Source organism: Macaca fascicularis, chromosome 3 (genome assembly GCF_037993035.2).
Source record: "Macaca fascicularis isolate 582-1 chromosome 3, T2T-MFA8v1.1".
In the NCBI taxonomy this organism is placed as follows: Eukaryota; Metazoa; Chordata; class Mammalia; order Primates; family Cercopithecidae; genus Macaca; species Macaca fascicularis.
This window is the reverse complement of record NC_088377.1, coordinates 60812134-60824559: the sequence shown is the minus strand read 5'-3', so window position 1 is coordinate 60824559 and position 12426 is coordinate 60812134. Positions and strand designations below refer to the sequence as shown.

Below are 12426 nucleotides of genomic sequence, written 5' to 3'. Positions count from 1 at the left end.
TTTTATTACCATAGCCTTGAGATATAACTTAAAGGTTTTTTTACAATTTTTAAATTTCTATATCTGTATGTATTTATTTAGAGGCTGGGTTATGATACTTGCTATGTGGGCATATGCAAGCGGGGTACCTCTTATGTCTTCATTTTACTGTGCTGCATATTTTAGATATAGATTTATACATGGTATTGCTGGATTATGTGATAATTTCATTTTTATTTATTTGAAGAACATGATTTTTTTATGATGGGTGCACCTTTTTTTCTCATCAACAACTTACATAGGTTTCAATTTCTTTACATCATGAACATAGTTGGTGTTTTAAAAAATTTATAGTGGTCATCCTAATTGATATAAGGTAGTTTTGTTTTGTATTGTGATTTCGTTTTGCATTTTTCTATAAATTATCAATTTTGTGCAACTTTTCAAATGCTTCTTTTCATTTGTATATCCTTTTTATTAAAGTTTAGCTTAATCATTTGTCCATTTCTTTTTTTTTTTTTTTTTTTTTGAGATTGAGTTTCACTGTTGTTGCCCAGGCTGGAGTGCAATGGCATGATTTTTGGCTCATGGCAACCTCTGCCTCCTGGATTAAAATGATTCTCCTGCCTTGGCCTCCTGAGTAGCTGGGATCAGGGATGTGCCACCATGTACAGCTAATTTTGTATTTTTAGTAAAGATGGGTTTCACATGTTGGTCAGGCTAGTCTCAAATTCCTGACCTCAGGTGCTCTGCCCACTTCAGCCTCCCAAAGTTCTGGGATTACATGCATGAGCCACGTCACCCATTTCTAAATCAAGTAATTAGTTTTTCTTGTCTAGCTCTAGGAGTTGTTTATATATTCTCAATATTAAGTCTCATCACATGTGATTTTCAAATATTGTCACCCATTTCTTGGGTGATACTGTCACTCTACTAAACGTTTTATTTGATTGCAGAAATTTTGAAGTTTAGCCCAGTTAAATTTTTCTGTTCTTCTCTTTGTTGCTCAAGCATTTAATGGCATATCTAAGAAAATGGTGCCAAGACCAATGTCATGTCTTTCCATTGTATTTTTTTTTTAGTTAAAGTATTTTGTTTAAAATATTTTTTGTATATGATGCAATTAAAGCATCCAACTTCATTGTTTCAATGTAGATATCCAGTTTTCAACATTATCTGTTGAAGGGATTATATTTTCTCCATTGTCTGCTCATGACAACCTTAAGGCAGATTATTTGGTCATACACAGAAGAGTGCAATTGCTGGGCTCCCTGTTTTGTTCTATCATGTCTTTATCTGTCTTTGTGTGAGTACCACATAGTTATTGTTATTGCAGCTTTTTATTATGATTTGAAATTATGAAGTATAATGCCTCGGTGTTTTTCATGTGTGTTTCTCTAGATATAGTTCATAATAAAATTTAAAAATTTTAAACAATATTCCAGGAATAAATATATTTTTGGAATTTTGATACAGATTATATTAAATTAGTTCACCACTTCGGGTCATATTGACATCTTAACAAATTAAGTTGTCACTTAAATATGTTGACCCTTGAGCAAAAATATTAAATTAAATTATTTGACCCTGTGCAAGAATACAGTGAAGAGTGTGTTTATTTCCATACATTTTTGATTTGCCAGTATTACTTTTTTCTTTTTAGTTTTTTTCAGTTTTGGCTAGAAAACATACACTGTATGATTTTGCTCTTCTTAAAGTTTTTTTTGACACAGGGTTTCTCACTCTGTTGCCCAGACTGTGGTGCAGTAGCACAATCTTGGCTCATCGTAGCCTGAACCACATGGACTCAAGTAATCCTTTTACCTTGGCCTCCTGAGTGGCTGGCACTACAGACATACTCCACCATGCCCAGCTAATTTTTAATTATTTGTAGAAACAGGGTCTCACTGTGTTCCCAGGGCTGGTATCAAACTTCTTGCCCCAAGTGATCCTTCCACCTTGGCCTTCCAACGTGCTGGGATTACACCTGGAGCCACTGCCCCCGGCTGATCTTTTGAAATTTACTAGGTCTTATGTGTTCTGACAGAATACACCAGGTGCAAATAAGAATATTGTGTATCCAATTGCTTTTCATTGGAGAGTTCTGTGTACATGTCTGTTTAAAGCCTATTTGGTTTGTGATATGGTGTAGATGCCCTCCAAATCTCATGTAGAAATATAATCTCCATTGTTGGATGTGGGGCCTAATGAGAGCTGTTTGCATCATGGAGACAAATCCCTCATGAATGACTTGGTACAATCCCCTTGGTAGTCATAGAGTTCTCACTCTATTAATCCACATGAGAGCTGGTTGTTTAAAGGAACCTGGCTCCTCCACCTCACACGTGCATCATCTTTCACCATGTGACATGTTTGGTTCTTTTTTGCCTTCCGCTATAATTTTAAGCTTCCTCATATCCTCACCAGAAGCAGATGCTGGTATATACTTCTTGTACTGAATTGTGAACCAAAGAAATCTTTTTCTGTATCAGTTATCCAGTCTGAGGTTATTTTCTATAGCAATGCAAAATGAATTCATACACAATATAATGTTCTTCAGGTTTTCTGTTTTTTTTAATTGATTATTTTAATTTTTTCTTTATTGAAATTGAGGTATTAATGTTTATAATTTTTGTTGCTATTTTATTTCTTGCTTCATTTCTGTCAATATTTGCTTTACATATTTTGAAGCCCTGATGTTATATATGCACATATATATAGATAGACATAATAGTTATAGATTCCTAGCAAATTGACTCATTTTACCATTATATAATATCAATCTGTCTCATGCTAGTAATTGACTCATTTTCTTTTGTGTGTCTATAAATATTTTTTCTTTGTGCTACATTGGAGATTTTATAAAACCTCTTAATGTTATAACAGTGTATTTTAATCTGGTAAAAAAAAATGACTTCAGTTGCATAGAACAATTTGTCCTCATTATATCTACCCTATACTTACTGATGTTGCAAATTATATCTTTGTATATTTTATGATTATTTTTATGCTTATATATTTCAAATTTTAAATACTAACAGTGTTTTCTGCATGATCACAATAATGACACAGAATTTTACTTTTTTGTATATGCATATGTTTTTCAGAAATTTACATATTTTCATATGATTATATATTTTTTTTCATCATATTATTTTAAGTGGAAAGACCTCTTTTCAGCATTTTATTTAGGGCACATGTAGTGTTTATATGCTTCTCCAGCATTTGTTTATTCTGGAATATCTTCATTGTTTATTTTGTAGTACATTTACATTTTTGCTGGTTATATTCTCACCATGAAGATTTTTTTCAGCACTTTGACCATTTTACACAGTTCTTTTCTGACCCGCAAGGTTTCTGTTGACAAATTCATTGGTTGTCTCGGAGGACTATGCTTATAAATAATACCTCACTTTTATCTTGCAGCTCCCAAGATTATCTTATGGTTTGTGACTTTTCAAACTTTGCTTAAATATGTGTTATGGATCTTTTTGTGTATATCCTAGTTTGTTTGTTTAGCTTCTTCATTTTTTTATATTACTTTTTTTCCTACTTTTAAATTTTTTCAGTTATTCTTTTTTACCTCCACAATTGTTTATTTTTATTATTCCAAGCTTTTTGTTGATATTCTTATTTTTCTGATTTTATTTTGGTGTCTGGTTTTCCATTTTTCTCATTGAGCATAATATGGATTATCTTAAATTTTAAAAATTAATACATATATCTTTATTTTTATAGTTGCTTTTTCACAATTTTTGAGTTTTTTGATTAGACCATGTTGCCCAAATATTTTGTATACATTGTAATCTTTGGTTGAGATTTAGACACTAACATAAAACTACCTTTCACAGTATTTATAATACGGCTCTTTCCTGGCATAGCCTGAAACCAATTGTCTTGGGCAAAGATTCTGGGAGTCTCACGACCATGTTCTTAGGATGTGTCTTGTCTGCAATTTTGTACTTATTTTTCAGTTGAAAGACTTCTTCATATTTCCTCTTACTGGTCAGTAACTACTTTCTACACCTATTGTCTGTCCATGGTACTGCAGTCTTTCTGCTGTTGTAACATTCACTTTTTATCTCAAAAGAATTAAATCTGTCATTAAAGACACCATGTTCTTCTGTTGGGGATGAGGAAGGGCTGTGTTGAGTAAATGTAGCAGACTTTTCTATCTGTAAAGCTCTTGACATTGTGCTCACATGGTGCACACACTTTCTAAATTTCTAACAAAGGTATTTTGATTACTATGATTCTGTTACATTTATACATCTATGAAGGAATTATGGCCTGTGATGTTTTGATATGCCATTTTGCTAATGTACCATATATAATTTTATATATTCGATTTGTAAAGTATATTTATCTGAGTCCAGTAAGTAGAGTAATTTGTGATTTTTATGTCTTTCAGTTATGTGTTCTCATTGCACCCAAGACCTTCAGCCACAGCAGGGCATAAAAGATTCACTCCAAAAAGTAATACCAAGAACATATGAAAAATGTGGAAATGAGAATTTACAATTTAAAAAATGCTGTAAAAGTGTGGGTGAGTGTGAGGTGCACAAAGGAGGTTATAATGATGTTAACCAATGTTTGTCAACTACCCAAAACAAAATATTTCAGACTCATAAATATGTCAAAGTCTTTGGTAAATTTTCAAATTCCAGTAAGCATAAGACAAGACATACTGGAAAGAATCATTTCAAATGTAAAAAATATGGCAAATCATTTTGCATGCTTTCACACCTAAATCAACATCAGGTAATTCATACTAGGGAGAAGTCTTACAAATGTGAAGAATGTGGCAAATCCTTTAACTGCTCCTCATACTGTACTAAACATAAAAGAATTCATATTGGAGAGAAACCCTACAGATGTGAGGAACGTGGCAAAGCCTTTCACTGGTCCTCAAGCCTTAGTAGACATAAGAGAATTCATACTGGAGAGAAACCCTTCACATGTGAAGGATGTGGCCAAGCCTTTAGCCGGTCCTCAGCCCTTAAGAAACATAACCAAATTCATACTGGAGGGAAACCCTACACATGTGAAGAATGTGGCAAAGCCTTTAGGCGCTCCTCAGCACTTACTAACCACAAGAGAATTCATACTGGAGAGAGACCCTACAAATGTGAAGAATGTGGCAAAGCCTTTACCTTTTCCTCAGCCCTCACTGACCACAAGAGAATTCATACTAGAGAGAGACCCTACATATGTGAAGAATGCGGCAAAGCCTTTAACTGCTCCTCCAGCCTTGTGCAACATAAGAGAATTCATACCGGAGAGAAACCCTACACATGTGAAGAATGTGGCAAAGCCTTTAGGTGCTCCTCAGCCCTTACTAACCACAAGAGAATTCATACTGGAGAGAGACCCTACAAATGTGAAGAATGTGGCAAAGCCTTTAGCTTTTCCTCAGCCCTCACTGACCACAAGAGAATTCATACTGGAGAGAGACCCTACGCATGTGAAGAATGTGGCAAAGCCTTTAACTGCTCCTCAACCCTTAAGAAGCATAAGAGAATTCACACTGGAGAGAAACCCTACAAATGTGAAGAATGTGGCAGAGCTTTTACATGGCATTCAAGTTTTGCTATACATAGGATACGTCATACTGGAGAGAAACCCCACAAATGTGAATAATGTGGCGAAGTCTACCCTCAGGCCTTATAATACATAAAATAATTTATACTGAAAAAAAAACACTACAAGTGTAGAGAATGTGGTCAGGCCTTTAACCAGTTCCAAACCTTAATTGAACATATGAGAATTCATATTGGATGAAAATCTTATAAATGTAAGTAACAAACCCTTTGACTAATGCTTAAACTTAATAAACCTAAGAGAATTTATTGAAAAAAGAATTTTTTTGAGATGGAGTCTCACTTTGTCACCCAGGCTGGAGTGCAGTGGCATGATCTCACCTCACTGCAAACTCTTCCTTCCAGGTTCAAGTGATTCTCCTGCCTCAGCCTCCTGAGTAGCTGGGATTACAGGCGCCCACCACCACACTGGCTGATTTTTTATTTTTAGTAGAGACGGGGTTTTGCCATGTTGGCCAACCTGGTCTCGAACTCCTGACCTCAGGTGATCCATCTGCCTCAGCCTCCCAAAGCCTAAGAGAATTTATATTAGACCCTAGAAAGGTAAAAAATGTGACAAAACCTTTAAGCACACTCAGGCTTTACACAATATCTTATAATTCATTCTAGAGAGAAACCCTACAAAAGCAAAGAATGTGGTAAAGCTTTTAACTAGTCTTGAACCCTTATTATACATAAGATAATACTGAAGAGAAACTCTACAATAAGGAATATGGCAATGTCATTAAAAAGTCCTCAAACCTGAACAAATGTAAGGTAATTGATACTGGAGAGAACCACTGCAATTGTAGAAAATAATGTGGCAAAGCCTTTAACTGGTTCTCCATCCTAATTAATTTAAAAATTTTATACAGGAGAGAAACTCCAAATACATAAAAAATGTGACAGAGCATTTAACCACACCTCAAACTTTTCTAAAAAAGAGAAATCATGCTGGTGAGAAACTCCAGAAATGTGTTCAATGTGGCAAGGCCTTTAAATGGTAGTCATATGTTATGGTAAGTAAGATAATTTATACTGAAGACAACTCCTACAAATATGAAGAATGTGGCAAAACTTTTAACAAATTCTCATATGACACAGGAAAGCATTTCTACTAGAGAAAAATTGTACAAAGAATGTGAAAAGTCATTAATATCAGCTCACATCTTAGTATCAAAGTTTATACTTAATAAAAGCATTATAGGTCAGGTGTGTTGGCTCATGCTTGTAATTCCAGCACTTTGGGAGGCCAAGATTGGTGGATCATGAGGTCAGGAGTTCAAGACCAGCCTGACCAATATGGTAAAGCCCCATTTTTACTAAAAATACAAAAATTAGCCAGGCATGGTGACATGCACCTGTAATCCCAGCTACTCGAGAGGCTGAGGCAGGAGAACTGCTTGAACCTGGGAGGCGGAGGTTGCAGTGAACCTAAATAGAGCTGCTACACTGTAGCCTGGGTGACAGAGCAAGACTCCATCTCAAAAAAACAAAGCATTATAAATGTGATTACTGTAAAAAGACTTCAGAAAATGTAGGCCTTCAAAGTAAAAACTATTTATTCTGAAGACATACAAACATAAAGAGGATTGTTGTACCTTTACTTGCATTATAGATTTTATTGTACACGTTTTATATTAAAGGAAAAATCTGAAGCAGTTAAACTGGTGAAGCAGACACCAGTTTATACTAAATTCTTTTTGCAGGTCTAGTAAATGGGGAAAATATGTTTAATCAAAAATTGTTTACATAAACATTTGAGGATTCACAGTAAAAAGAATAAAGGCACTGAAACTTCAGACATTACACTAAATCAGAGTGTTGAGTGTAAAAGAGATCCAAATATATTTTTTTAAAAGTAGATTTTTTTTGGAGATTTGTAATTATCTTTGAGGTTATGCTTCTTTTTCTGTAAAACAAAATTAGATTTTCTGAAAAATAAATAATAATGTAACTCAAGTCTCAGATTATTTCGTGTTGATTCTGCCCATTGTTTAAGTATTTCATCAATTGTTGCATCAAAGATATGAGAGATTGTTTTTTTCAATGTACATTTATGTAATAAAATGCAATAAATTTAAAAAATGTTTGAAGATTATGTGTGATCTTAATTTTTAATTAAACAAAGTTGTTTTTAATGTGTTAAAACTATTGTGGTTTGAATGAAGTGGAAATTTACCATCAACATTAATGTGTCCCATTTTACTTAAGGTTCTAAGTGAACAATGGTGACAGTATACTATTTGGTAATGTAGGGGAATGACATCTCTAGTAATCTCTCTTTTGCCAGTGTTTTTTGTTTGTTTGGTTTGAGACGGAATCTTGCTCTGTTGCCTAGGCTGGAGTGCAGTGGCATGATCTTCACTCAGTGCAACCTCCACCTCCTGAGTCCAAGCGATTCTCCTGCCTCAGCCTGCCAAGTAGCTGGGACAACAGGCATGCGCCACCATACCTGGCTAATTTTTATATTTTTAGTAGAGACAGGGTTTCACCATGTTGGCCAAGTTGGTCTTGAACTCCTGACCTCAGGTGATCCACCCGCCTCGGTGCCCTAAAGTGCTGGGATTATAGGCATGAGCCACCACACCTGGCCCTCCAGTGGTTTTAAACTGTAAATAAGTTGAATAATTTTGTTCTCATAGGTCAAGTTTGTATTCTTATTTACCTTATTTTGATTTTTAAAAATGTTTGTGGGTAGATTGTGTGGCATACACACTTATGGCATATATGAGGTATTTAAACATGGGCATACATTATTTAATTATCACAGCAGAGTAAATGAGGTATTCGTCACCTTGAGCATGTATTTATCCTTTGTATTACAAACAATCCCATTATATAGCTTTAGTTATTTCAATATGTGCAATTGAATTATTAACCACAGGGTCATTTTATGATCATAAAAGTTACATGAGTATAATTAATATCCATACATTTCTGAGTCTCGATTAAATAGTTTTAAAAGTTTGTTTTATATATTTTTTGTACATGTGGCCTCTGCTGACAAAGAAAAAAAAACACTTTTAGTTTTGATTTACATAGAGTTACATATGCAAATATATTACTCTAAAGATATATCAGCCAGGCACAGTGGCTCAGACCTGTAATCTCAAAACCCCATCTCTACTAAAAATACAAAAAATTAGCTGGGTGTGGTGGTGCATGCCTGTATTCCCAGCTACTAGGGAGGCTGAGGCAGGAGAATCACTTGATCCTGGGATACAGAGGTTGCAGTGAGCCAAGATGCCACCCTGCACTCCAGCCTGGATGACAGAGCAAGACACTGTTTAAAAATTGTTTTAAAAAGGTATACCTTACACATAAGAAAGTTATGTAGCAAGTGGGTGTGTTTGCGTGTGAGTTTGTATGCATTTCAGAATTGAACAATGTTGAAACAAAAATTATTTTAATAAGGTGGATAATTAACGAGAAACAGGAAACCTCAGAGATTCTCAAAAAAAAAAGTTTATATTCTCTGCCTTGTATTGAATTCGTCAGTGTAAAATCTTATCCCACCCAAATCTTATCTCAAATTGTAATCCCCACGTGTCAAGGGAGGGACTTGATGGGAGGTGATTGGAACATGGGGGTAGTTTTCCTCCATGCTATTTTTGATAGTAATTGAGTTCTCAAAAGATCTGATGGTTTTATAAGTGGTGGTTTTTTTCTGCTCACCCTCTCTCCTGCTGCCTAGTCAAGAAGGTACTTGCTTATCCTTCACCTTCTACCATAATTGTAGGTTTCCTAGTCCTCTCAAACCATGCAGAATTGTAAGTTAAACCTCCTTTCTGTATAAATTATCCATTCTCTGGTAGTATCTGCATAGTAGTGTGAAAACAGACTAATACAGAAAATTAATACTGGGAGTTCGGGGCACTGCTACAAAGATAATTGAAAATGTGGAAGTGACTTTGGATCTGGGTAATAGGCGGAGGTTGAAACAGTTTAGAGGGCTCAGAAAAAGATAGAAAAATGTGGGAAAGTTTGGAACTTCCTAGAGACTTGTTGAATGCTTTTGACCAAAATACTAACAGTGATATGGATGATAAAGTCCAGGCTGAGGTTGTCTCAGATGGAGATGAGAAACTTATGTTTAAAATGGAAGCAGAACATAAAAGTTTGGAAAATTTGCAACCTGACCATGAAGTAGAACATAAAACCCCATTTTTTGGAAAGAAATTCAAGCCGCTGCAGAAAATTGCAAAAGTAAAGAGAAGCTGAATGTTAATAACCAAGACCATGGGGAAAATGTCTTCAGGTCATGTCAAAGATCTGAGACAGGTCCTTCCATCACAGGCCAGGAGCCATAGGAGGAAACAATGGTTCCATGGTTGAGGCCCAGGGCCCCACTCCTCTATGAAGCCTTGGGACTTGGTGCCCTGCATCCCAGCTGCTCCAGATCCAGCTGTGGCTAAAAAGAGCCAAGGTACAGCTTGGGTTATTTCTTCAGAAAGGGCAATCCTCAAGCCTTGGTGGCTTCCATGTGGTGGTGTGCATGCGAGTGCATATAAGACAAAAGTTGAGCTCTAAGAGGAACCTCTGCCTAGATTTCAGAGGATGTATAAAAATGCCTGAATGTTCAGTCAGAAGTCTTCTACAGGGGCAGAGCCCTCATGGAGAACCTGTGATAGGGCAATGCAGAAGGGAAATGTGGGGTTGGAGCCCTCACACACACAGTCCCCACTGAAGCTGCCTGCGGGAGCTGTGAGAAGGCCACTATAATCCAGACCCTAGAAAGACAGATCCACCATGAGCTTGCACTGTGCGTGTGGAAAAGCCACAGGCACTCAATTCCAGTCCATGAAGGAACTTCGCAAAATCATGAGGGCCCACCCCTTGAATCAGCGTGGCCCACATGTGAGACATGGAGTCAAATGAGATCATCTCAGAGCTTTAAGATTTAATGACTGCCCCATTGGAATTCAAACTTGCATGGGGCCTGTAGCTCCTTGGTTTTGGCCAATTTATCCCATTTGAAATGGGACAATTTATCTAATGCCTGTATACCCCCATTGTATCTTGGAAGTTACTAACTCGCTTTTGATTTACAGGCTCATAGGTAGCAGGGACTTGCCTTGTCTCAGATGAGACTTTGGACTTAGACTTTTGGGTTAATGCTACAATGAACTAAGACTTTGGGGGATGGTTGGGAAAGCATGTTTGGTTTTGAAATATAAAAAGGACATGAGATTTGCCAGGGGCAGGATGATACTCATGGTGTTCTCATGATAGTGAGTGAGTTCTCATGAGATCAGATGGTTTTGTAAGTGGTAATTTTTCCTGCTCTCCTTCACCTAACAAAGAAGATACCTGCTTCTCCTTCACCTTCTGCTATCATTGTAAGGTTCTTGAGGCCTCCCCAGCCATGCTGACCTGTGAGTCAAATTAACCTTTTTTCTTTATAATTTACCTAGTCTTTGGTGTGTCCTTACAGCAGTGTGAGAATGGACTAATAGACACAGTAACTTAATAACAAAGATATCATTATTATTCTCAATATATAAAGAAAGAAACAGAGCCAGCGAGAAATAAATTCCTCACAATAGCAGAGCCAGTATTAAAATACAAACAACTTTGACTCCAGAGATAATACTCTTGAATACAACAATAAAAACACTTCAGACAGAAAATAAGTTACCTTTAACATCCATTCTTAAAAATTTAACAAAAATGTGCCAGGCGCGGTGGCTCACGCCTGTAATTCCAGCACTTTGGGAGGCCGAGGCGGGCGGATCACAAGGTCAGGAGATCGAGACCACGGTGAAACCCCGTCTCTACTAAAAATACAAAAAATTAGCCGGGCGCGGTGGCGGGCGCCTATAGCCCCAGCTACTCAGGAGGCTGAGGCAGGAGAATGGCGTGAACCCGGGAGGCGGAGCTTGCAGTGAGCCGAGATCATGCCACTGCACTCCAGCCTGGGCAACAGAGCGAGACTCCGTCTCAAAAAAAAAAAAAAAAAAAAAATTTAACAAAAATGAAAATAGATACATTTGTATTGTTATATATGTATATGTGTGAATGTATATTATAAATAAATACGTCATGTAAGCCAGAAAAATATAATTATTTTAACGAATAAAATTGAAAAGCAGTTCAATTAATTATTGTTTGCAGATGATATCTTTGTTTACTTAGAAAGACAACAAAAGCAACTGAAAGGCGATTTTAGAAATCTATTCAGGTGGGTAGGCAAAATTCTCAGATGACCCTCAGGTTTCCACTTCCATGCACACCTGCTGTGTAATCCTTTTCTCTTGAGCGTAAGAAAATGTGTGACTGTGGCAGGACATTATTCATGTAATTAGGTTTGTAATGTATTGGCTTCCTGTTTATCATAAGAGAGATTATCTTGATTAGACTAAACTTAATCAGAGGTACTTTTAAGAGAAAGAGCACATCACAGAAAAACAGCCCTGCTTCCCTGAAATTAATCAAACTTCTTGGTAAGTGATGTCATAAACTGTTTATGGTGGCCACATGGAAAGGGATTTCATTTGTATGTTGTCTCCATTTCTGCCTTCAACATGTTGCTTTCAATAGAGAGAATAGGAGGATCTCATGGCAGAGGAAAAAGAAGGGATCTCATTTATGCAAGAAATAATCACCCCTCATCTGGGACAGCGTAAGAAAAACAGACCAGAACATGACCACATCAATGGAAACAAAGGCAACTTGGTTGAAAGGGCTAACTGGCATTATGAAGCAATGTCTACACAGCTGAAGTAAATGACCAGCCTCTGGGATACCAATCGTCTACCAACAAGGCTGTATGCCTTCTCATTCTGATCAAATTAGCATTTCTGCACCATTATGGCAACTCAGTTTTACATAATTCATGACAAAAATACCAGCAGGGTGTGGTGGC

General features: G+C 36.5%; 1 protein-coding gene across 1 annotated transcript; it reads left to right on the top strand.

Annotated features, from left to right (window-relative positions):
* Positions 1 to 4613: 4613 nt before the first annotated feature.
* Positions 4614 to 7654, top strand: LOC102141932 (uncharacterized). Its single transcript, XM_065541167.2, has one exon. The coding sequence runs from the start codon at positions 4714 to 4716 to the stop codon at positions 5617 to 5619; it is 906 nt and encodes a 301-aa protein (XP_065397239.1). The 5' UTR covers positions 4614 to 4713; the 3' UTR covers positions 5620 to 7654.
* The last annotated feature ends 4772 nt before the right edge of the window (positions 7655 to 12426 follow it).

What these genes read in the sequence shown, in the direction of transcription:
- LOC102141932 (XM_065541167.2), top strand. Translation starts at nt 4,714, where the DNA reads ATGCTTTCACACCTAAATCAACATCAGGTAATTCATACTAGGGAGAAG.